This window comes from Alosa sapidissima, chromosome 10 (assembly GCF_018492685.1).
Source record: "Alosa sapidissima isolate fAloSap1 chromosome 10, fAloSap1.pri, whole genome shotgun sequence".
Lineage (NCBI taxonomy): Eukaryota > Metazoa > Chordata > Actinopteri > Clupeiformes > Clupeidae > Alosa > Alosa sapidissima.
The window spans coordinates 21600109-21626794 of NC_055966.1; the positions used below are offsets into that span (position 1 = coordinate 21600109).

Genomic DNA, 26686 nt, shown 5'->3' on the forward strand with positions numbered 1-26686 from the left:
ATAGAATGTCCATCATACACATTAAGTCAACTCTTGTGATCATGTAATCTTGTGGCTGTTTAATGGTCTCAGACTGAGTTAAAAACGGTAAAATTAATTTCAGGATCACCACTTTTTTATCAGCAACGTTTCTCTGTGCAGTAAACTAGCTGTCAGTACATTATGATCACACTGAGCAGACCTTCTAGAAAAGTAATTTTTAAAAATGTGTGTTTAAATGTGTGTAGATGTAGGTTTACTGTTTTTTTTTTTTTTTTTTAAAGTAGACTATAATTTTTCACCGGTGATTTCTTCATTTGTCAAAAAGCACCACGGATGATGTGCGTAGTTATTGAAACGTCAGGCTGCCACAGTCAGAATGGATGTTGCCAGGCATCACTAATGGGCTAATTAATCAATGAATTACCTAAGAGGCGATTAAATTAACAGCAGCAATACAGAGGGCTCGCTAGTCGTGAATGTTCCTCGGCAAGGATTATTAGTGGAAGTGTGGCACAAATGCAAACACCAATGTTTGTCACGTCCATCAATTAATCCTGTCTGTTTGGATATGTGCAATATATTGCAATATGCAATATATACTATATTTTATAATTTTTTTGGAATACCTCAGAATGTTTTTTTCTTTTGGAAATAGTATTGTTTGTCTCTCTACACACATAGCTTTGTTAAGACAGCGAAGCCTCCACCGAACAGGAAAATGGTTTGAAAATGACTCATGACGTGTTGTCAACTACTGTTAAAGAAAATGCTATTCATTTCAGACAACTCTGGTGAGTGTGAGTGTCTTTACCTCTATTCATTTTCTTTTTGTCTTTGTTGTGTGTGTCTGTTTTTGTGTGTGTGCATGCAAAATTATGCACAGTATATCCATTAATAGACGTGTGTGTGTGTGTGTGTGTGTGTGTGTGTGTGTGTGTGTGTGTGTGTGTGTGTGTGTAGAGTTCCAATTGTTGCATATTTTGTGTGCATGTGTGTGCTTGTTTGTTTGTGTGTGTGTGTGTGTGTGTGTGTGTGTGTGTGTGTGTGTGTGTGTGTGTGTGTGTGTGTGTGTGTGTGTGTGTGTGGCTCACCAAGCACTATTGCCAGGGAATAGAGTGCAGTAATAGGCACGTCATTGTCATCATCAACTCTGCTATGCGGGCTCGCTCCCACCTAGTATCAAATCATCTGCCCACGTTTTCCCTGGCCTGCACAAGATATATATACACACAGCCCAAGATGCTGCAGAGGGTGGGGGTGGGGTGGGGGTGGGGTTGGGGCTAGCTGAACCTCAAGCTGCAATGCAAAAGGCTCTCCTTGATTATGTGACATCCTCCGGAAGACTGGGAGAGTTGTTTCCTACATCTCTGCCGAGAGGGGGAGAAAAAAAATCCTTTTCACCATTGAGAACGTCACTCTCGATTTAGGCTAACGGTAAGCATGTGCAGGCCTCCTGGATATTCTAGCCACCCCAAAACACCCACCCACTCAGCCACCCACCCACACCCCCTTGTCCCTGGAACTTCCAGCCACCACATGCACCCCACCGCCACCAAAACTGCTACAGACCACCCCCCACCCTACGCCCCCTCCCCACAGCGGATTGCCGTGGTGACAGTTTGATTAGATCATCAATCGTGGCTGTTAACAGTGGTTTTCCTGAGCACCTGGGCAGGCAGGTCGCAGCTGGCTCTGAGCTACCGCTGTCCCCCTGACCCGAGTCGGTGTGTGTGTGTGAGAGAGAGAGAGAGAGAGAGAGAGAAAGAGAGAGAGAGAGAGAGAGAATACCGGTATGTATGTGACTAAGTATGTGTATGTATGTGACTAAGTATCTCTCTCTCTCTCTCTCTCTCTCTCTCTCTCTCTCTCTCTCTCTCTCTCTCTCTCTCTCTCTCTCTCTCTCTCCAACTTGCTGCCCACTGTAAGTACTCATTTACAGTAGCATTCTGTGTGACGTCCAGTCTCAACGGCGCTTCTCTCTGTTATTCGCAGTATGTCCTATTGGTCTTGTTCATATAATTCTGAAGCTGGAATGAAGTCCAATTAATGAAATCCAATTAATGTTCCTTGTTCCTTGTAATATATGCTCTCAGTGTCACAGCAGAGTATCAATGTGTGAACTTTAGACATAAAAAAACCTCTGTTTTGTGCCCACAATTGCTATCAGATCCTTATCAAAACTATATTGAGAATTTGTTACATTCAAAAGTAAAAGGTTTGCAATTTACCCCTTCCCCACTGACAAATACAATATGCAAATTAACAATTATTTTTTTATATTCTTCATGGTCTTTGTTGAATATTTTATGAAGTTGGACTTTTGGATACTAAAAATTATGTATTTTGTATAAAGCCACATTAATTTAATATGTCATTTAATGCACAAATTAAAAAAGGATGATATGGATCTAAAACACAGAAAAAGAGATACAAAATAGAAAGTCAAAACAGGAGTGCATGCTCTCCAGTTTCCCCACTAACTCCAAATGCAAATGGAAAGGCATGCATATTGTCATGTCCAATTGCCATCGTGGTTTTCTGTTACTCTTTCAAGTAGGAATGAAGCAATTAGGCTGTACTGCAGTCTAACAAACTGTACATAGACAATGTTTTGCAAACATTCTTATTGACGTCTAGACTGAATGGTAGGTAATGTAAGTTAAGAGTTGTGCAAGTGCGAAATCCCCAGTCACACCAGAGTAAGACATAGCAATTAGCAAACACTGGAGGAGGGAAAACGATTTTGCTCATAATTTGAATCCACCAAATTTAGAAACACTCTGTATATTTTCTGTCTATCATTGGTGAAAGATCCACCAGTTGCATAGCGCAGAGCCGGTCATCACTGGCTGTCCTCTCTGCCTCGACGCCTGGCGAAACTCCGGCCTCTTGTTCTCCGATAATCTGATTACACCCGTGGACTAACAATGCCACTGAGTCTCCCCCCTCCCTCCCTCCTGTTCCTCAGGTACCATCTGATTAAATAAATGTCCAAAGCCTTTTCATAAAACTTGTTTATGGCCACGTAGCGCCATATGCCACTGCATCCCCCCACCTTCCTATCCTCCTTCTCTCCTTCCTCCCACCTCCTCCTACTCCTCCTCATCACCTCTTCCTCCTGCTTTCCTCCTCTTAAACGGCTGCTGCGGCTGGTAATTGTGTTCAGGAGACAGAGCTAGCGAGGGAGTGAGAAGGAGAGAGAGGGAGCGACTGAGAGAGAGAGAGAAAGATGTGCACTTGGGGGAGAGGGACTAAAGTTGTGAATTAACATTTAGGAGTCGTGCCTGGCGACGTATCCATCTGCACGGTTCATCACAGGCACTTAGCGATGCGTCTCGTCTGTAATGGCTCGGCAGTCGAGCGCCCATGTTTGGTAATGAACTAGTTGAGGAGGCTGTCATGATGAGCAAGGTGTGCGAAGTGCTTACCGCAGTACACATTACGGTCTGCCGCGGCATACTTATGAGGGCTTCCGCGGGAGAGCGGGAACAAACTTTCACATTACCTCAGGTAGTGCAAGAACACCCTTGAACACTTAGCGGCTTCAATTCTGACTAAATGCTGGTGTCAAAAGAACTATTTGAGATGTGTGAAGCCCTGAAAAATGTGCCTAAGTGGGCTGTGGAAACCAAACACACACCAAAAGCCACAGTAGCCACCATGTTTGTTAGACCACCAAACGGCCTGTTAGCTGTGAAGACCTAACCTTATGAGGAGGCCCGACAATGGAAATTTACAAGACAAGCATTTCAAGTGTGTGTTTTGGGAATAATATAGGGTTACACATGCATTTACTTTGTGAGCAAAGTAGGAAGGCTTTTGTGTTGGCCTCATTATTGGTAGCTTTCGCATTAACCTCGAGCGCGGCCGCTAGAACTCAACAATGGCCCCCAAAATCAGCTGAGTGATGAGGACGGCGGTGGTGGTGGCGGTGGCAGTGGCAGTGAAAGCTTGGTCCAGGCGTGGTCCTTGCGATCTCCGCCGCCACCTCCGCCGCAGCCCCCCATGACCAAGATTAATGAACCTCAGATTGGGTTTAATTAGCACAGCTGTGGTCATCCATTATAGACCCCCCCCCACCCACCCACTCGCCCACCCCCAGCCCAACACCACCCCTCTACTCTCTTACACCCTCAATCTCACCCCACCCCACCCCAATACAAATATTGTTATATTTGGGAAAATCCTTGATTTATTTCATTCTGGTGGCCGGCAGATTTAGATGAATGAGTTCCCGTCATGGACGATGGTGCAGTTTTTTTTTTTTTTTTATTTGGGAGGAGATGTTTGTGTGTGTGTGTGTGTGTCTTGGGGGTAGTATTGGTTGCCGGTGAGGGTAATAAGATCAGCTGCTGAGAAAAAGACTTTTATTATGTAGGACATAATCATCTGCTGGAGTGGGACTCTCCTCTTTGTGGCCGCTAAAGAGTGGGGCTATTTAATACAATACAATACAATACCCGTGTCTTAACAGCATGATGGAGGGCTCCCCTAATAGGACCGACAGCCCGGGAGTCATGCAGAGAGGGGGTGGTGGCATGAACCATGCTAGAAGACAAACACGGGCTAAAGGTTGGGGAGAGAGATGAGAGCAGAAATCAGGGAGATGAGAGTAGGGCAAGACTTCGGGGACTAAGCAGAGTAGAGTGCGGAGATATCGCACAGGGACCGGCCACGTCTCAGACTGCTACGCTTTAACAGCCCTCTATAGCTCAAGTGGAAACGACAAAAAGCTCATAAAGAACACACTCACAGTTAGAAACGGTTTTATATACATTTCTTAGATTATTTATTTTTGCTCTAGTGATGTCATGAATTCCGGGGGTTTTTTGCCAATGCAAGGGCCGTAGACCCGGGCACTGATCCGGAAATGGTCTGAGATATTGTTCATTTCTTTGCCTCTTTCCAGTCCCCAGCTCCAGTGAGATGGGCTTAAGGTAGTGTGAGCAGATTGCCGCACCGTTTAATGAATGGAAACCATGGCCGGAGTCCCTGCATGCTTAAAGTGAGCCAACCTTTGCAGTGAAATACATTTGTCACAGTGCTTCAGGCAGCCAAAGTACTTTGCATTTGTAACTCCAATTTTTACAGGGACAAGTGACTGTGTCAGAGGCTCATATCTCTCCAAAATAGTCTTTCTCTCCCCCTCTCTTTCTTTCTCTCTCTCTCTCTCTCTCTCTCTCTCTCTCTGTTGCTGTTTGCAGTGTCTCAAAATCAAATAGCGTTGTCTCAGCACGATTGTTTACGGAACAATTTGCCGAGACGTAAATAAAAATGGAATAATTTAGTTACCGGGGGGAAGCTTCAAATCCTTGTGAGAATTTAATTTCTCACCCACCTCTTTTAGGAGTGAAAACAGATTAAATAACGCTCCCCTTTCCTGGGTGGGGATTTTGTTTTCTTTTCATCCTAAACAAGAGAAGGCAACAGTGTATTGTTTAATTGCATAATGGCGTTGGGTTGTAGACGATGAAAGAGCAGTACAACAGAAAGCAGGGGAGAGTATCGTTTCTTATTTCAGCCTCTGCTGAAGTGGAAATCTATTGCTTTCCTGTCTGTGGTCCGCCTCCTACCCATAGCTGGTGTGGTCGCAAGGCAGCCATTTGCCCTTTGACCTTGTTTGGGGGCAAAGAAGCGTATACATTTTTAATGCAACCCTCCCTCCTTTCTTTCATACACACACGCACACACACACACACACAGACACGCACCCATAGACATATACACATGCACACGTGCACACAGACAGTTCCACCCAGCACCAAACAGAAATAATGTTTTAAATGCAATCATTGTCATGCCCCAACAATGTCATTTATCAAGGGAGCATTTGGGACTGTATAATAAGTTTCACATTATTAATACAATTTTTCATCCTGTGTCAGGCCAATCTGATTTATGGCCCATGTGTGATCTAAGGTGATCATTGAATTAGAATTCCAGTAATAAGGCAGAGAGGAAGAGGGGGCCAGGCCGGAATGTGTGCATCCATACCCAAACACACACACACACACACACACACACACACACACACACACACACACACACACACACACACACACCCAAACACACACACACACCCAAACACACACACCCAAACACACACACACACACACACACACACACACACACACACACACACACACACACACACACACACACACACACAGACACACACACACACACACACACATTCACAGTTGCGTGCATTCATGCATACAGCCATACAAAGAATACACTTAATCCACCTCACCATGGTCTGAGCGCACACACACGTGACCTAATCAGACACACACCCAAACACACATGCGCTCCCTCACACACACGTAAACACATGCACTTAACCTCTCCCCTTCCCATCGACATAGCCTGAACACACACTCATGCAACAAAACCTCACAACCTTTCACACACACATGCACACACACACACACACACACACACACACACACACACACACACACACACACACACACACACACACACACACACACGCGCGCGTCCCTCCCTTTAACCCCTACTTCTCACCCCCTTCCATTACGAGCTCTCTGATTTGCTAGCAAGCCAATTTACTAAACAACCGTAGGCTAAAATAGAGGAGCCTGCCTAATTTGCAAAACACAAAAAAAAGAGAGAGCGAGTGAGCGAGACCTCTGTTAATTAGATAACGGATGAAGCTCATTATTTTAAGATGATATTGAGCCAAAAGTAAATATGGTGGGCTGTCCCTCACATGCGTGTGTAGTAGATGCAATGGGAAGGGCGTTGTGGCAGCACGGATGATTTACTGGGGTTCGGCCCTTTGATGTATAGACTTTACTTTTTATTAAGTGAGCGTCGTCACGGTCACTGCTTCAGTCATTTCCCTATGCATATGTACACGTGTGTGTGTGTGTGTGTGTGTGTGTGATTGTGTGTGCTTGTGTGTGTGTGTAATCAAAATCCATAGCCAGCCTTTAGTATGTAGTTCATGGGTTTGAGTAGAGCTTTTTTTTGGCAAACACAATAATATATACACAAGCATACACACATGCTGTTATGCCTGCAAACACACACACACACACACACACACACACACACACACACACACACACACACACACACACACACACACACACACTTACTCACACCAACTTCCGATCCCCTAATGAAAATACATCTCTTCCACATTTACCAGCAAAAAGTCAAATACTCATATAGGAATAACAACATAGGTTATGGGAGCAAAAAATAGAACTATTTTGCATTATTAAAGGAACCTCGACTTAGAGAGTCATCCTCACAATATTAGCCTCTCTTGTTCAAACAAATCCGATTTGGCCGTCTGTTCCTCTGTTCCATGCGATCTGTGCCATATATCATCCGAATGTGCTCAGTTTGCTCCAGTGCCGCGGCATCTCACTCATCGCTGCTTTAATCAGGTTGTGCTGTCTGTTTCAGCTCATCTGGAGTGAACAGAGACTCTAGTGTTCCTCCCCATGTACTTTGACGTGGTGCGGTCATGGTAATTCCAGTAGGGATCAAGACCCCCCCCCCCCCCCCCAATAGGCAAACGCACTGACAAAATGTATGGTTGCATGGCCCTATCTGTTTACCCTTACAACAGCCATCACTAAATCATAATGCAGATCATGTGTAACCCGAATACGGATTTGAGTGTTAAAACACCACTGTAAACGACTTCAAGCTCACTAACATCTCATGCTTGCAAGTGTTAGACAGCTATTGCCCTTTCTCTTGGGATTTGCTGACCTGATCACTGACCAGCCCATCTTCACCCCCCCCCCGACATCACCCATTCATCCGTACGTACGCAAGGTCAGAGTTTCCGCGAGCAGGGAGTGGCCGCAGAGCCAAACAGAGGTATTTCTCCTTTGTGTAGACGCAGCTGGCAGGTGAGATTAATAAAATTCTGGAGCGCTAATGTGATTTACGACGTGCTAATGCGCGCTGATATTAGAGAGTAAAAAAAAAACTGAAAAGAGAAATAGTCATAGATACCCTAGGAGCTGGTGTATTTAGGGTCCTCTATCCACCCTGTCTCCAATAAAAAACCGCCTCGCCTCGCGCCTCTCTCCTGAGTTATTGTTGCAGATATTCATATTGATAGTAATTCTTTCAGACGCAATTTAAGAGCCTGCAATATATAAATATGTAGATATTGTTAATTTTCGACTAGGGGGCCTTTCGGACGGACGCGATTAGGAGGCATTAAATACAAAAGTTTTTGGACAGCGAGCACCTTGCCTACTTTTTAAGTGCTTCCGTCGAACGCGAGGGTGACGTGCCCCGTGGTGACCTGGTGAGGGACGCACAAATCAGCGACGCCGAGGGGAGCCGTGCTGAGCCAAGAGTGGCAGAGAGCGCGGGCGATCTGTCCTGTCGTTGGATGTGATTTCTGATTTCTGATTTCATCTGATCCATTAAACCTGGAAATTAACGATCTTCAACTCAACGCCCCCTGCCTCCACATCCACCCACCCGTCTCTATGCATGATTTTGTGACCACAGTTAGGGGGGTGGGGGAGGGGGATAGAGAGGATGCTAGAGATAGGAACACTCAAGGCACTCCCCATGAAACCTCCCGACCTCTGGCAGGCTTTCAGCACTTTCCTGCTTACTTGGATTTGAAACTTTCATGCCAGATTGCCACAGAAGTCTATATATTTGTGTGTGTGTGTGTGTGTGCCTCTGTGTGTGTGAGTATGTGCCTCTGTGTGTGTGTGTGCCTCTGTGTGTGTGTGTGTGTGTGTGTGTGTGTGTGTGCCTCTGTGTGTGTGCCTCTGTGTGTGTGAGTATGTGTGTGTGTGTGCCTCTGTGTGTGTGTGTGTGTGTGTGTGTGTGCCTCTGTGTGTGTGCCTCTGTGTGTGTGTGTGTGTGTGTGTGTGTGTGTGTGTGTGCGTGTGTGTGTGTGTGTGTCTGTGTGGGCATGCGTTTATGTCTCTGAGAGTGTGTTTGCCTGCTGTGTGTGTTGATATAGCTTATGCCGTATGTTCCGTTTGTAGCTGTACTTTGAACGATTGTCCATAATAAAACAGGGCTATAATGGGGTGCTGCTCCCCAGGACCTGAGCTCTGTGCTTCAACACACTCCTTCACCCTCCCCATTCTCTCTCTCTCTCTCTCTCCCTCTCCCTCTCTCTCTTTCTCTCTCTCTCTCTATATATCTCTCTCCACCTCCATCTCTCTCTATACCCCCTTCCCCTTAAGTTATGGACGGAATAACAGTGGAACAATATTAAGATAACATTTCCTGATTGTTTGTCGGGCACGGGTGCTGCTTTCATCACACTCACCGTATTCATTAAATTGACTATTTGTATTTGCCCTACAGCGGGATAAATAGCAGTTTATCTGATGCACGTCGGCTCTTATTTATTTCATTACCGGGGCCTCTCCCAGGATGGAGGGAGGAATTTAAATCCACGGCAGCTGTGAGTGAAGTGCCGATGGTGTGTGCTGCTATGTTGACCAGGGCCATTATTTATTCATTCATTCATTCATTCATTATATTTATTTCCTATAAGTGTGGTTTTCTGTTTGTGTTATGTTATTCTATTTCTTTCTACATTCTCGCTAAACTGTTTTTTTATCATTTGTTTTTTTTTCATGTTCACACATGGACAAGAAGAGTTGAGTAGGAGGAAGGCAGATGATGTCATTCCTTGGGTAAAACACAAGCAATTAACCAGGAGTGGACAGAAGCCCATTTGAATTCCTTCCTTTTGAGAACCATTAGCGCCAGAGTGACCGTCGCACAGCACCATTTCTTTTCCAAACTCGCCCGACGAGGTTGTCATCGCTTGGGTTTGAAACCATACTAATGAAAAGTAATAGAGTTAAGGCCTCGCCTGGACCACAGGAAGTGGCTAGTGCGTCCCGCCCGACCCAACCCAACACGCGCCTAACAACAGATCCAATCTCGGCCTGTTCTGTTTTCATTAATGTCGACCCTAATTGAATTTGGATCGACTGCCGGGTGTTGCGCCACGTCTCGCACCCAGTGTTTTTCGCCGATTCTTTGAACTCGATCTGACAGGTTGGAAGTTATTGTCTGTTCCGGGGGCCAGTAATGTCGGGAGTGGGCCAAGCCGTCGGTGCCGTCATTTAATCTTCATTCCCGCTCATTTAGTCCAAACCGAGATGGATGGATGACGCGTGTGTGGAGTAGAACGGCCAAAAGACTGTCGCCATAAGGAGCTCGCACGGAGATAAAGAGTAAGAGAGTGGGAGAAAAGATGGAGGCTTAAATTGAAGGAGAGAGGGGGAACGTGTGTGTGTTTTTGTGCGTGTGCGTGTGTGTTTTTGTGTGTGTGTGTGTGTGTGTGTGTGTGTGTGTGTGTGTGTGTGTGTGTGTGTGAATGTTTGCGCTTGTATATGTGTGTGTGTGTGTGTGTGTGTGTGTGTGTGTGTGTGCGAGTGTATATGTGTGTGAATGTTTGCACACAAGTTCAAGGATGAGGCATAGATCTAGGACAGAGAGGAGTGAAATAGACAGAGTGTGAGTAAGAGAAGGGAGAGATGGAGTTGGGTTGATGGACAGTATCTATTTAAGTCTCACCAAGCGCCACGTACGCACGTCTCTCCCTCCAGGTACTGTATGTTCTCTCGCACTCTCTCTTTTCCATGTGAAAAGGCCTTCCTGATAGCCGCACATAAAGTATACATACACACACACACACACACTCACACTCTCTCTCTCTCTCTCCCTCTCTCTCTGCGCTCTCCATCACTAAGTAAACATCAATGCTCACTTTGAAGCTTTCTCTTTAAGTCAGTTTGGCTCGAGGCAAGACCTGGCTTCTCTCACATTGTGAGTCATACCTTGGATGTTGTGCAGTTTCTCCTTTCCCTCTAGATAGCCTTCACTTTTTCTCTCTGGAAAGTCACCTCTACATGATCGAGTAAGGGGTAGGTAGCAGTGCAAAGGTCCTGCTCACCTCTCAAGTACCACAAAGAGCGGCTACAGTCTAGCTGAAGGACCTTGTAACGAGCGAAGTAAAGACCTCGAGAAGACCTCGTGTGTGACCTGAGCTTGGAGCATCCGTTCGCAAAGACCGTGCCTCTCACATCCACAGAAGCAGGGGTTCTTGAAAAATTTAGTAACCTGAATCTGACTCACTGAACGGTCCTTTTCATGTGAGCGAAACAGAACTGCCATGTTGCCCGATCTCTCTGTCTCACTCTCGGGCCTCTGTCTTTGTCCATAACTCTGTATCTTCTTATATCTGTCTGTCTGTCTGTCTTTTGGCATGTCTCTCTCTCTCTCTCTCTCTCTCTGACACACACACACACACACACACACACACATACACACAGACAAATACACACACATATACATACACACACTCATAGACAGGGCCGGATCAGAATGACCTTGTGGTCACCATAACCACTTGGGGGCGGCAGTGCAGAAAAATGCCCTCTCCGTGTCATTGGGCAGATTAGAACATAGCCCCCACCCATAACGGATGTCACCTCCTCTCAAAGATTTTTGCTATTTGTCACCTGCCTCTTTCCGCACACATTACTGTGCAGAAAAATAATATATGGAGGGGAAACAAGGCGTAATTATATAATGGTAATTATCAAGTAATAAGGCTCCGCTGTGCTAGCGGGAGTGCATACCACCTGGCTGTTTGAAACTCCACACTTGCCGTCAATCACTGCCTCTCTCGCAGAGTTATTACCTGGAGGATCAGAGCAGAGAAAGACAGGTAGGGGAGAGAGAGAAAGAAGAAGAGAGAACCCAGAGAGAGAGAGAGAGAGGGGGGGGGGGGGGAGAGGGAGAAGAAGAAGAAAAAAAGATCAAGATTGAAATACCCAACTGTAATTAAGATCCAGAGAATTAGCGTTAATTTGGCGGCTGTGGGACTGTGATGAGCAGCAACAATAACAAGAATAAACGCGATCGTAATTGCGTCTAACAAAGGCAGCTTTTCAGAGACATCATTCGTGACAGCTCTCTCTCTCTCTCTCTCTCTCTCTCTCTCTCTCTCTCTCTCTCTCTCTCTCTCCTCATGTCTTGCTCTCCTTTTCCTCTTATTCTTTCTGTCTGTCTACCTCTAACCCTCACCCCCCCTCTCTCTCTGTCTCTCCATCTCTCTCTCTCTCTCTTTCCCTCTCTCTCGCCGTGCAGCGTGGAGCATCTCCTAGGCATGTGGAGAGGGCCCATATGCATATGTATGCACTCGACTGTGGATGGTGAGGAGATCTGACACACAAAGACTGGATCAAAGAGCCTCATCTGATCCTATAAAAACATATTAAAACCTCCTCTCATCTCCTCAAAGGTCCCGTCGATTCGGGAGGAAAGCGGGGGCTCCCCCACTCGCTCCGACACTGTCGAGGAAGGGGGGGGGGGGGTTTGGGGAAGCACACACGTGCGGGGTCTCTAGCATCAGGAGTAGGGGTGCAATCGCATACATGATAAACAGTCAGGACCCTTTAGCTCGCAATAAAAAGGAGTAAGTGTTGTGCATAATGCAGAAATAACAGATAGCATCTTCTCACGCTTCATATATACCTCAGACTTTTTTATCTGAGGCGGGGCCTTTCAGAAATAAGCAACCTGGCCTGAGTGCTACCATGGCAACATAGGTGTCGCAACACTTGACGTTTTGAAGGTGGAATCCTCTGTGCCTTTGAAAGCTAGATTTTTTTTTTTTACTTTTGCTTTAAATTCACGCTCATCCTTGAAGAAGAAAGTAGACTCGTTCAGGTCCATCACGTGTTTGTACTTCATTCGTAAAAAAATAAATCTCTTTTCTGGCATCATCATTGTGGAATTGAAGCTGTGAATTCTTCACCTCAACATTGGTGATGTGTGTTACGTGAAACTGGCGGTCAATATTTACGCAGGTGAACATCACGGACATTGATGCGAAACAGTTATGCTTGTGATTAAGTGAGGTAGTCAGTGTTGCACCCCTAAAATAGTGTTCCTGGGGCAAGACAAATGTTGATCCTAACCTGACTTAATTTGTTTCCGTCTCAAAGAACAGCAGCTTCGATGCAGGGATCCGAGGGTTTTACATTTCTTCTGGCACATTAACTTAGGCTTATAGATCACTCATGAGTGTTCATATTTATTTAACAATTAAAATCATAATCAAAACATGTATAGCGCTTCTGGCCTTTCTCCCCCCAAAGTCTGTGTGTGTTTTGAGGTTTGGGACAGGAGAATGTTCTAGCTCCACAACCTCCTGCTGGACTGTTGAGACTCAGCAAGAATGAATGAATAAATGAAAGAAAGAAAGAAAGAAAGAAAGAAAGAATGAATGAATGAATGAATGAATGAATGAATGAATGAATGAATGAATTAATTAATTAATTAATGAAAAAAAAAAGAGTTTTATATGAGAAGAGTGACAGTGATGGGGCTGCTGTCTGCTTATGACAGCTGTGATAGGTTGTGTCACATAGACTCAGCATAGGGTTCCAAAAAAGGAAGGAGGAGGAATGTGAGAAACAGTGAAAACAGGAATAGACCAGGACTGAGAAGAAGAGAAGAAAAGGAGGAATTGGAAGAGTCACCAAAGAAGAAAGAGTGAGAGGGGGAGAAGGAAATTGTATAGATTTCCACAAAATAGGATACTTAGGAGGAACCCAAACGTGCCTTCAGGAGGAGGTAGCAACATGGATTGGGGGGTGGGAGGGGTGGGGTGGGGGTTACTGAGCAGAGGCATGGGTAGCCTAGTGGGTGTGGGTGTGGGTGTGGGTGTGGGGGCGGTGGTCGGGTAACCTGTGGATAGCTTTTCATTTAGCCTCTGTCCCTGACAGGCGTGGATAAGTGGTGTGGGACCCCTGCACAGGTGAAATCTATTCCTCCCCACTGGCCTGGGGGGCGGGGGGCAGGGAGGGGGGATGAATGGACTGTAACAGAATTTCTTCAGCCCTCTGGGCCCCGTGCAAAGCAGAGAATAAATGGTGGAGGTGGCAGGCCCGGACAGAAAAATCAATGCCTGCTTATACAGACATGACACGCCGGCAGCCCTGGCAATCTGTGTGTGTGTGTGTGTGTGTGTGTGTGTGTGTGTGTGTGTGTGTGTGTGTGGGTTTGTGCTCTTCTCTTCACAGGCTGCTGCTGGGATTTCTACCTCTTACCTGAGCTCTGGGACCTGTAAATAACTCCTGTTCTCTTCTTTTCTTGGTTGTTTCTTCTATCCTCTCTTTTCTTCCTCTTTCCTGTTTCATCCCCCTTTCCATCATCTCTCTTCTTCTCTTCCCCTCCCTCTCTGCCTTCTTTATTCTGTCTTCTTCCTTTCCCTCCATTCTTTCTCTCCTCTCCCTCTCTCTCTCTCTCTCTCTCTCTCTCTCTCTCTCTCTCTCTCTGGACACAGGAAGTACGAGTGTGAGCTGTGTGACCGCTCCTTCAGCGAGCGCTGGGCCCTTAACAACCACATGAAGCTGCACACGGGCGACAAGCCTTTCAAGTGTGCCTGGCCCTCCTGCCACTACGCCTTCCTCACCCTCTCCGCTATGAAGGACCACTACCGCACCCACACAGGTACACCCCCCACCCCCCCCACCCCTCCCTCCCTCAACCCCAACCTCACACAGGTACACCCCCACCCTCAACTCCAACCTCACACAAGGACAACCAGCACCCTCCACACAACCCCACTTCATTTTTTAAAAAAACAAGTGCATTAACATGGACAACTGACAATGTGTCATTTGAAAATACATCAAAAGAAAACTAAATAAGCAAACAGCTTGTTTTTTTTTTTTCTAAATTAAGAAAAAATGCCGCTACTGGTCTACTTCACTCTCCAAAAAAAACAATGTCACCAGAAAAGAAAAGAAAAAGCATCGGTAGGAGCAGCACCCTCTGTATGACCTCTGTATGACCTCTGTATGACCTGTTTACCCAGCCACTGGCTTGTGTGTTTACCCACTGGCCCGCTCTGCCTCTGGCTGCCTCTTGACCCTGTCCAGGTTGACTCTTGACAGTGAGAATCCCCACTCAACCCCCCCCTCCAACACTCTTACACTAATTGACTTTTGGGAATGCTCCTCTTCACTCTCACTCCACTCTCACTCTGATGTCATGGTTACCTGGGTTGAGAGGTCACTTAGGGCCGCCTGTTCCTGTTCTGTCACTGACAGACAGGCGGCTCGCATCTACCACTTCCTTAAAGATCAATACTTAACCTGAACCATTATTGTGTTGGACAAATGTATACATGCCCCCTCTTAAGACAGCAGGTCAGTGAAACTGCTTTAATTGGTTCACTTGAATTTGCTTGGTCAAGGCATGCAGTTAGCCAGACCTCGTGTCTTCAAGAAATTTCCCTGGGTCTTCCAGAAATTTCCCTGGGTGCCGCTCTTTCGAATACTCTTGTAAGTGAGGCCTCTGCTCCTGACAGGTTGACGGAGCGTTTTTAAGGGAGCGTTCCATCCGTCTCGGAACCCTGCAGTGCGAGGCTGCGCGGCTCTGTGAATGTTATTTTAAATGTGTTTGAACAGTGATGTAACGCCAAGGCGCCCGCTAACATAATTAGGCCTTTTATTTTCATTTGTTTCCAGCTCCATCATTCACCATCACAGGGCGTCTGTCGCGAGCGAGTGAGAGCACTACCTGCCGAGCGAGAGAGAGAGAAGGGGGGTGGGAAGGAGGGGTGGAGAGAGGGAGGGTTGGAGGAGTGGAACGGAAGCGGCAGAGAGAGACTAATTGTTCTGATTAGTCAACCCCGAAAAGAGCTACCCCAAGTTGGCAATTCATGATGCAATGCGTTTTTTATTTTATTTTATTTATTTATTTGCTTATTTATTTCATGAATGGACGACGTCGGACAGGGAGGAAAAGCATTCGCAATATTAGTGCAATCACATTCCGCAAAAAAAAAAGACACTCTGTAAAATATTATCTGTTTGTTTGTGTGTGTGATGACTTTAAATGGTACAAACGAGGCCTCACTGAAGTGTGGGCACCTAGAATTATGAAAGTAGCAGGAGAATGCAGAGGCAGATGTAATGCCCCTCCTGTGAATATAGATAGGGCTGTAATTATTATGAATGGACACTGGCACCTCCCTGTGCTGTTGTTGCTGTAAGCAGTGTCTATCTGAGGGTGTGCGTGTGTGCGTGTGTGTGTGTGTGTGTGTGTGTGTGTGTGTGTGTGTGTGTGCACGCAATTCCTGCTCCTAGATAAAGTTAGTGAATTACTCTCGAATTTCTCTTGAGTGGTGAAATTAGTTGGTGCCACACAATCCTCTCCTCCTCATGATTTTAGTGAGGTAGCTGGTGTTATTCATTTGGTCGAATCATACTGTATGTGACCCACCTCATAAAATCCTAGTGGATGAGATTAATCTCCCCCTCCCCCCCCCCCCCATTGCCACAATTCCACTGAAGTTAAATCACACAGTATTCATCCCTTTGAGGCCTAAAGACTGCAGTTTATTAAGATGGGTAAGCATTTTACCCACTGTTTGTGCCATTATATTATGCCTCCTCTGTTCAATTTGGAGTCCCCAAAAATCAGCTTTATTGACTGTAATACTCGGAGCAGGATGTTGCCTGCAGCTTTGTGTGCGGAGGGCTGCTGAGTGCTGAAATTGCCATAAACCTGAGTTATCACTATCCGCATTCATCTCGTTTCTTTTGTGTTTTAGTCTTCTCGTTAGACGTTTATGGGTAGAGGGGAAGGTCCGCTCGTAATTTAGCGAGGGAATAAGGCTCCAAATTAGCGATCTTTAGCGTTTGGCGTGTCGCAGCGGCAGTCATACAGTGGGGTTTTCGCACTCCCAGAGTCGTGGTCGTCGTCGCGCCTTGATTGGTGTGTTTTTTATGCTAATCTCCCCTGCTTACACGTTGTTGTGTGGAGATGAGGAGGAGGAGGAGGGGCCCTCTGTCAGTCGCCAGGGTCGTTTGTAACGTCTGATGTATGGGCCGGTCGGATAAATAAATAAATCAAAAAACGTCCGACCCACCCTGGACTCTTCCAAACCCTCTCCGCAGGGGGAAGAAAGAGGAAAGAAACCGGCGCCCCACGACAGAGGCACAATTGATTTCCACATTGCCTCAGTTTGTCGCTTAATCTGGCGATATGCTGATAAATCTTCGCACTTTGTCAATTAATTTCCCTGAAAAATGAGGCCCAAAATGGCGCGCACATCAATACAGTGGCGGATTCCGTGTCAAAAATTAAGCGGTAAAATTAATTGCCCTCCTATCCGCTCCTGCTAAAACATAACTAATGAGGGAGGCAATTATAGCTGCATGCAGACTCCTCCGGGGTTATTTAAACACACACACACACACACACACACACACACACACACACACACACACACACACACAGTATGTATGAACACACACACACAACACACACACACACACACACACACACACACACACACTGCTCTCTCCCTCTCTTTCTCTCTCTCTCACACTCTCACACACACACACACACACACACACACACACACACATACACACATTCAGCCCTGGAAAAAATTAAGAGACCACTGCATATTTTTCTGATGTCATCCTACGGTTGCTGAATGACATTCGAATGAGTTGATGGTCATATTCAAATTTGCATTGGTCTCTTAATTTTGAATCTGACCGTCAACTCATTTGAATGTCACTCAGCAGCCACAGGATGACATCAGAAAAATGTACAGTGGCTTCTCAATTTTTTCCAGAGCTGTATGTATGACCGCACACACACACACACACACTCACACACACACTCACTCACTCACTCACTCACTCACTCACTCACTCTCTTCTCGTTCTCTTTCTCACACACACACACTTACACCTTACACACATCTACAATGGCTTCAGGATTGACACAGACAGAGAAGATTGCTGTATATATAGCAGCTCATTTTATATGACCCCCCCCCCCCCCCCCCCCCTCCATTGTTAAGAAAGGGTTTAGTAGTGTTTCAACATGAGGCAGAAAAAAAGCTCATATCTCATATGCCCATACAATATACCTTAACCGTTAGCATCGCTAGCACAGCGGATGAGGGACGGATACACTGATCACCCTCTAATCTGTTCCACTGCCTCCCTGTGTGGGGGTGGGGGTGGGGGTGGGGTAGGAACGGAAGGCCTTTGTTTTTGATTAGGTGGCAGAGATAAAGGGAGAGTTTGTGAGAGAAGGAGGGGGGGGGGGGGCAGGAAGAGTGGGACACAGAGAGGAATGAAAAAAGAGGAGAGAAAAAAAGAGTGCAATTAGGAGTGGAGTAGGCAGAGAGGGGAGAAGGTATATATATATATATAGATAGAGAGAGAGAGAGAGAGAGAGAGAGAAGCTGTGAAAGTGTTTGTGTGTGTGTGTGTGTGTGAGTGAGAGAGAGCGAGAGCGAGAGAGACTTCTGAGAGGGCTTAGGCCTCTAACCCCATTACAGACAGTGCTGTGCCTCTCTCTCTCTCTCTCTCTCTCTCTCTCTCTCTCTCTCTCTTTCTCACTTTGTCTCTCTCTCTCTCTCTCTTTCTCTGTCTCTCTCTCTCTCTCTCTCTCTCTCTCTCTCTCTCTCTCTCTCTCTCTCTCTCTCTCACTCTGTCTCTCGCTCGCGCTCTCGCTCTGTGGGACTCTCTCTGTCTGTGCATCCCTGGCCCTCCTGGTTGCTGACAGGCCCCACGTCACTCCCCCCGGCCCAGGGGTTGGGCTGGCTTGGCTTGGCTCGGGTGGGGGGGGGGGGGGGGGGGGGGGTTGGCTGGGTGCGGTGTGGTGTGGTGTGGGGCGATGAGGAGGGGCCGGTTGGCGGCGGCCATGGAGCGGCAGATGAAAAGCACGCGTGTAATTTATCGCCAGCATTTCCTCCCCAAGAATAATTGTGGCGAGCGCGGCCGGGCGCGGGGGGATCGATGCGTATGGATTTCTGCGGTGGGGGTCTTGTAGCGCGCGGCGTAACGAGAGACGGAAGGGCGACAGGCGACTTGGGAGGGAGGGGCTTGAGACGTAGTTGCTCTGTGTGTGTGTGTGTGTGTGTGTGTGTGTGTGTGTGTGTTTGGGGTGGGTTTCTGAGACGATTGAGCTGCTGTGTGGACAGAGACTGAAGTTAAGAAGAGCAGACTTCAGCTAGTTGCTGGACTGACAGGTGGTCATGCTAACCGGGAACTGGAGAAGCAGGGTGTGTGTGTGTGTGTGTGTGTGTGTGTGTGTGTGTGTGTGTGTGTGTGTGTGTGTGTGTGTGTGACACAGGTGAATAGTGGGCCGTACTGGTAGGAGGGGGGCGCCATGTTATAGAGCTGGCAGACATTTCTGGGCCATGCTGCATGTTGTTTCCAGGCCCTCTTTTTTGTGTGTTAGTTACTTTATTTATTTATTTGCTGTTTGCCTGTTTGTCTTCACTTACACTGAGTGGGCCACACACACACACACACACACGCACACATACACATACACATACATTAAAGAGCATCCTCACGAGAAGAGAGACTCACTCTAATTTCCGCCATCTCAGCAAGAAAAAAGAGGTGGATTTTTTTTTGTGTTTGAGATTGAACGGGCAAGGTCACTGCCTCCAGTCCAGGGACCGTCCCTGTCTCATTGACCGGGCTGCTTAACCTTCAGCCAAAATATCCCCCACCACGTCCAGAACAGGCAACAACATCCCCCCCCCAAAAAAAGTTAGGCCAAACAAAGTACATCTAAAAGTCAAAGACAAGCTGCTTTTTCTCCCCTCCTACTTTGGACACACAGGGAAAAATGGAAACACACACACACACACAAACACAGTCACACACACACACACACAGTCACACACACACACACACACAGTCACACACACACACACACACACACACACACACACAAACACAGTCACACACACACACAAACACAGTCACACACACACACACACACACAAACACAGTCACACACACACACACACACACACAAACACAGTCACACACACACACACACACACACACACACAAACACAGTCACACACACACACACACACACACACACTCACAGGTTGTTACGAAGCTCTCTCTCTTCCCTCTCCTCTTTTCTCTTCTCTCTCTTCTCCCCCTCTCTTCTCCTCTCTGCTTCCCACTCCAGTGGCGCTGCATTAAAACACATTACCCACAGTAGAATGGCTCCGCGAGGCTGTGATGAGCCTGGCGCACCCCCTCATCCTTTACTGTCCCTAAGGAGCAGCTGAGAGCCGGGCGGCAGCCACCGTTAGCGCTGGAAGAGCCGTTAGCCCCCCAAATGGAAATCATCACATTATCTAGCCCCCTTACCCCGTGTTAACACCCCCCTTTACCCCACCCAACCCACCCCATACCCCCTGCTTGAGAAGTTGTCGCTGGCTCTGCTGGAGCCAACACCACCCGTTATTGACACGTCGTAAATGTGGAAATCAAAGCTTGCAATCGGAGCGGTAATCTTTTCCAAGCGGGGTGATTTCAGAGGTGTGTCAGAGGTAGTCGGTGTGTGTCTTTGTGTATATGTGGCTTTGCTAGTTCAAAACGAATTTTGGGTGTTAGTTTACGATTGTTACTTTACTGTGTGAATCTGTGTGTGTGTGTGTGTGTGTGAGTGTGTGTGAGTGTCTGAGTGATTGTGTGTGTGTCAGGGGCGCCGGAACGAGTTTCAAAGTGCAGGGGCCAGATAACGAACCCCCCCCCCCAAAAAAAAAAAAAATCGCCTGCGCAGTATTTTGTCTTGCTTGCGCAAACAAAATGTGTGCGCTCGTAATAGCCTGTGTAATTCTGCTTCATAAAGTTGAACAAACACATGCGGTCATTTTACAGATAAATAGAAATAGCCTATGCAGTTTCAGCCTACCCCATAAACTGCATACGCTATTTCTATTTTACTTACACACGGGAGATTCTTTCTCTGGGCTACTCGTAGCTGAGCAGAGTTGGGTGCAACGCGTCAGTAATCACATTACAGTTCCTACAGCATGCGAGCAAAGATATTCAGAATTCTGGGAGGGCGACAAGAATATTGGCAAAAAAACAAAACTCATCGGAGAAGGCTATTACCTTACTACTGAGCGGAAAACAGTGCACAACTAACTAGCTAATGACTAGTCTGATGTTAATCACACCACAAATTGATTCCAAAAAAATATCAGGGTGTTACAAGCTAGGACTGCCACTGTTTTCAGTGTGAAGAAGAGCATCTAAGGCTATTAATGACAGAAGGAACGCGACTCGCAAGCGCACTTCACACACGTTGTGTGCATGTCACCATTCAACTTTTATGAAGGAGTGTGTGCGAGCTGGGCAACAACACTTCCACAAGGCAATTCGAACTTGCACAATTTTTAAAAGCACTAGGAAGTGCCGTGTTCATTAACTTTTGAAGGAAGATTAGCTATCTGTTAGAAATGCCTGGTAGGCCCACAGCGCAACTTGGTTTGGCCTAGATGCTACCTAATGTTTCACAACTGTAATTAATTAAATAATAAATAAAAGGGGACGATATCTAGCCTATAATGTCCATAGAAACATTTCAACGCAGTAGGCTAATGCAAAAGTAGCCTAATGTGAGTTGTTAATCCTCAGAGAGAGAGTAAATAAGTAATGCCATAAACACCGAGCCACCTGCAGGCGCCAATAGCTACAGACGCTAATAATTTCAGATATAGACCACACACGCATTTTCCAGGGGTTCAGCCAGACAGACAAAGTCTATGCTATTTGAAGTTAAACAAAACATACCGTATTTGAATGCGGTTCATGACGCTGCTTATCAAAGTAGACGCAGCAGGTCTCTTTCAAAATGTCCTGTTATAATTGCAGCTGCTTCCGATTATGTTGAATATTTAGAAAGTAGCTTACATGACGGCATTTGTGAGCTTCTGGTAGAAACTTGCTAATTAACTAAAGCAAGACTTGAGTGATATCACACAAGGCGCACAGAAGTGAATTAAATGAAATAGGTTAACATGCTTTATTTGAACATTGCAATACCCACCCAACAAACCCAGAGACGGCTTAGTAGATGTTTCGGATAGATGACAGCACCTTGTAACCGATTAATGCAATAAAAGCAGTATCATCATAGCAGTATTATCATATCATTGATAATCGTTCACATTTTACTATACGCTAATGACAACCACAGCCCCTCAGCTGGATTTGCAGAGGAGTCTCCAAAGTACAGGGAGACAGAACGCGAATGACTTGAGTAGGAACTTTTTGAAAAGGGAAAAAAAGATTAAGACAATGAGTAAAGGGCGAGGCTAGAGTGGGAGGAATTGTGTCTTATTGCTGTAAAGGAGAACGCGAGAATGACTGCCGCTGACCCACGTAGACTCACAAGTAAGAAGCATAAATCAGCCTTAAACTGCATTAAGATGTCCACACGAAATGCAGCCTCCCTTTTGTCAGAAGTTCGCATCAGCAAATGTGGTTTGGGAAATGGGGACACAGAAAATAAACAGGTTAACCTGGTCTATTTGAACATTGCTGTTATTCTTAAGTGATATCATAAACCTTGCGAAAGCTTGGTAGCTTAGGCTACATGTTTCAGGTATATCACGTTGCGCATGATATCGATTGAATCTCATGTCGCGCAATAGGCTAAATGTGGTTATCCAACAGATTCATAACTTCAATAATGGCTCACAATTAATATAGGCTAATGGCAACCTGGAAAATAAACGAGCAGTAGGCCTAGGCCGCAGATATATTGGACATTTGAAGCCATCCCGTGGTGACAGCTGGAGCTGTAGAGTTGGAGTCTCCGATGCACAGGAGGACATTACGCTTAACTCAGGAACTTTACAATACAATCAATCATACCAGACCAGAATACATGTTACTGGATTTGGCTACATTTCAAATCCACCCCTCCACACATGTTGCATTGATTGAGAATGAACGTCTCAGAATTGAGCGCTGTCTGCTCCCTGGGGGTGTTGCCTGGGCGCTCTGCTGGTGTTTTGCTCATCGGTTTTGACCCATGGGCCGAAAGTTTAAGGTATTTCAACAGTGACGCTGCACAAATAGCTTTAGGCTATATTAGATGTGGGCTACTACCGCTATAATGGTTCACACCTCTCCGTTTTTTGCGCGGAGGTTTTTGTTTTTCGTGAATGATTTTGTTTATTAAAAGATATTTTGAGCCAAAAGTGAGGGGGCCATTGGCCCCCTGGCCACTGTGCTTCCGGTGCCTATTGTGTGTGTGTGTGTGTGTGTGTGTGTGTGTGTGTGCATGCATGTGCGCCTTAGCATCTGTATATGTTTAAGCATCTGTGGCTCTGCCTGAAAGGGTGTGTGTGTGTGTGTGTGTGTGTGTTTGTCTGAATACGCAGGCTGAACAGTGCTGTGTGTGTGTCCTGTCCTCAACACTAGGCTGGAGGGATTGCCTCTCACTGACTGGTGACCAGGTGTGCTCGCCCATAGCCGTATCCACCTCTTCATCACGGCCCTCCTGAAGCACCGCACACACACACACACACACACACACACACACACACACACACACACACACACACTCCAAAAGCACACAAACACACACAGCACCACAGGCCACAGGCTCATGAGACTCTCACACAAGGTAAAGACATTAGAGCATATTGGAGAGTTGCAGAGAGGGATGTGCTGCGCCAAATGAAATGTCCCTTAGTTCTTATTTTGCCCATGTGCATCCATAAAGTAGATTACAGCAGTGTGAGTGTGGGGGGATGGTAGAAAGACCATAGTTATATAGCTTCTTATTTTCATTTTATAGAAGGGGGATTGATGTGAGCTCCTGTCAAAAGTTCCTGTCAAATGATCTGTTGTCAGGGTGGTAGACAGGGTGACTTTAGATGCGTGCGTCTCAACATTATTTGTGCTCTGGGGGAGTTGAACCAATGACCTATTGACCTTAGTGGCCCTTACTCTACTGGGTAAGGCTGAACTGTACAAAAGCATCGCTGTGCTCCTCCTGACTGCGCGAGGCCCCGCTCAAAAACTCTCATCTAATTAGCCCAATCTTAAGCCATCAGGAAGGACCATCAAGTGAGAGGTCAGAGCAAGGTTATCAAGGTTGTAAAAAAAAAAAAAAAAAAAAATCGAAAACTAAATAATAATAAAAAAATAAAAAAAAACTTCCTTCCAAAAAGCCCACCCAGGACAAAAACTCTCTTTCCTTCCTCCACTCTCGCACACACACACAGACACACACCCACACACATCCCGCTCATCTCTCCCAGGGAGGCAGTGGCTCATCAGGCCGTAATGACAGAGCCAGATGCAGAGGGGAGAGGAGATGCATAAAGCCGCCGCTCGAGTGCGTGGCAGCGAAGCCCCATCTGGAAGGCATCGAGCAGAAATGAAGTTGTACAAAACCATTCCATTGATAATAAAGCTAATTTTTATGGCTCTGACAAGTATGTAATTATGTGCAGTGGTGCTGCTCAGATTTTATCACAGTCAATAAACCGCACCGCTAATTTCTGTCCCATTTGACATATTTACACGGATACATCCGATTGGAGGGAATTAGTTAAGTGTGGAAGCTCTCTGATGGATATGTGTTACCGATCTGTGACTTTTCTGCTCTGTCTCACTATCAACCCCCCCCCCCCCCCTCCCTGTGCCTCTCTCTCTCTCTCTCTCTCTCTCTCTCTCTCTCTCTCTCTCTCTCTCTCTCTCTCTCTCTCTCTCTCTGTCTGTCGGGCCTGCTAGTACCATTTGTCTCTGTTGGTGGCTCTCTGTCCCTTGCCTCCCACCCCCAACTCTATCTGAGTCCACTCTCCAGGTACCTCTGTCTGCTCCCTCTCTCTCTCTCAAACTCTCCCTGTAACCCTCTTCCCTTCTCTCTCTCTCTTTCTGTCTCACTCACAGTCCATGTACTGTATCTCTATCTGCTCAATCTCTGTCTCCCTCTCTTACTCCCCCCCCCCCCTCTCTCTCTAACTCCCCTGTCTCGCTCACGCTCCAGCTATTTTGTTCTCTCTTCTCTCTCTCTCTCTCTCTCTCTCTCTCTCTCTCTGTGTGTCAGTACTAATCTGTTCCACTGTTCTCGTCCCCAGGAGAGAAGTCCTTCCTGTGTGACCTCTGTGGCTTTGCTGGTGGCACTCGTCATGCCCTCACCAAGCACCGACGGCAGCATACAGGTACTCGCCTCGTGCCGCCCCAGACCCCTGTACCCAGCAGCTCCACCACACACACACACACACACACACACACACACACACAGAGCAGTGACTCACCCGAGTTTGCGTTTGGCTAAAAACTCATTAATGTTTATGCATTTCATATTCATATTTTCAGAAATGCATTTGAGAAAGGAACATGTACACACACACACACACACACTCTCTCTCTCTCTTTCTCCTCCTGTCTCTCTCTTTGTCTGTCCCTCTCATGAGTACACACCAGCGTGATTTTGATTAGCTCTGGATTGGCACATGTAGCTGTGTGTACGGCTGTTTTTAATTTCAGCTATCATTTCTTGTCATTTTTGAGACTTAGGAAAATTGCATTTTTGGATGTGCTGTCAATAACAAGTGCTCTTTTGAAAATTAGGACCGACTCTTCTTTTCTGTCTCTCTCTCTCTTACTCTCCTGCTCTCTCCTTTCCTCTCTCTCTTTGTGTGTCTCTCTCTCTCTCTCTCTCTCTCTCAAAAGAGTCATCTGGCAAGCTTCCAAAGATCTCCCATTCGTTCATGCATATTAATTTAGATTTTCATAATTCACTCTCATCTCTTTTACCATTTGTATGTATTTATTCAAAATGCCACTCGTTTCTCCACTGCTGCGCTGTTAAATGTGTCAATTTCAATAATTGAGCTGGAAAAAAAAACAGTTGTCATTGTGCAGATTCTCTTTTTTTTTTTTTTTTACTAAAAACTTATTTGCACCATACTGATGCCAGTGACCCTACAGCAGTCATTAGAGTCACAGAGACAGCTCATTTGTTTGTGGCTTGTTTGTTGATTTGTTTACTTGGTTACATTAACAAACAAACATGTAACATGTGATGTTAGACTAAATAGTGTTACATTTTGTATAGACCTTTTAATCAGTGCTTCTTGGGACTAAGCTGAAGCAGTGGGCGTGATAGCGGCCTTGCAGTGCATGGGATTCATTTCTGCGTCTGCTACTTATTCACATGTTGGCTTCTCTCTCTCTCTCTCTCTCTCTCTCTCTCTCTCTCTCTCTCTCTCTCTCTCTCTCTCTCTCTCTCTCTCTCTCTCTCGCTCTTGTCCACAGGTGAGCGGCCATTCAGGTGTCACCTGTGTAACTTTGCCTCCACCACGCAGTCGCACCTGACCCGCCACAAGCGCGTGCACACGGGAGAGAAGCCCTACCGATGCCCCTGGTGTGACTACAGGTAGCGCACTGTCCACCACCACCACTACCACACACGCAAACACACACCCACACACAAACACACTCACATACACAGACACACAGAGAGAACCCACTAACACCCACTAACAGACAGCTCGCTGTCCCCTTCTCCATACCCAGAAACACACACACACACACACACACACACACACACACAGACGCACAGAAAGAACGAGAGAGAGAGAGAGAGAGAGAGAGAGAGAGAGAGAGAGAGAGAGAGAGAGAGAGAGAGAGAGAGAGAGAGAGTGCTTGCACACTCACATTGTAGAGGGAGTTTGGGCAGGCATATATGAAGTAGAGACAACCTACCACAGAGAGCTGGATGCATACAGGTCTTGCCTGACTGAGCGTCATGCCTCCTGCACTCCGCTGCTTTAAGAGGCACATAAAAGAGCAGTTTAGGGGGGTGGCGAGAGGAGTGGGCGACG

The 26686-nt window shown here is 46.4% G+C and overlaps 1 protein-coding gene across 1 annotated transcript in view; it reads left to right on the top strand.

The window, feature by feature from the left end:
* The window catches only part of znf407 (zinc finger protein 407), a 146073-nt gene that overhangs the window by 68449 nt on the left and 50938 nt on the right, over positions 1 to 26686 (top strand). The window contains 3 exon segments of the mRNA XM_042107044.1: positions 14324 to 14490; positions 24935 to 25018; positions 26118 to 26238. Coding sequence (XP_041962978.1) covers positions 14324 to 14490; positions 24935 to 25018; positions 26118 to 26238 — 372 coding nt within the window.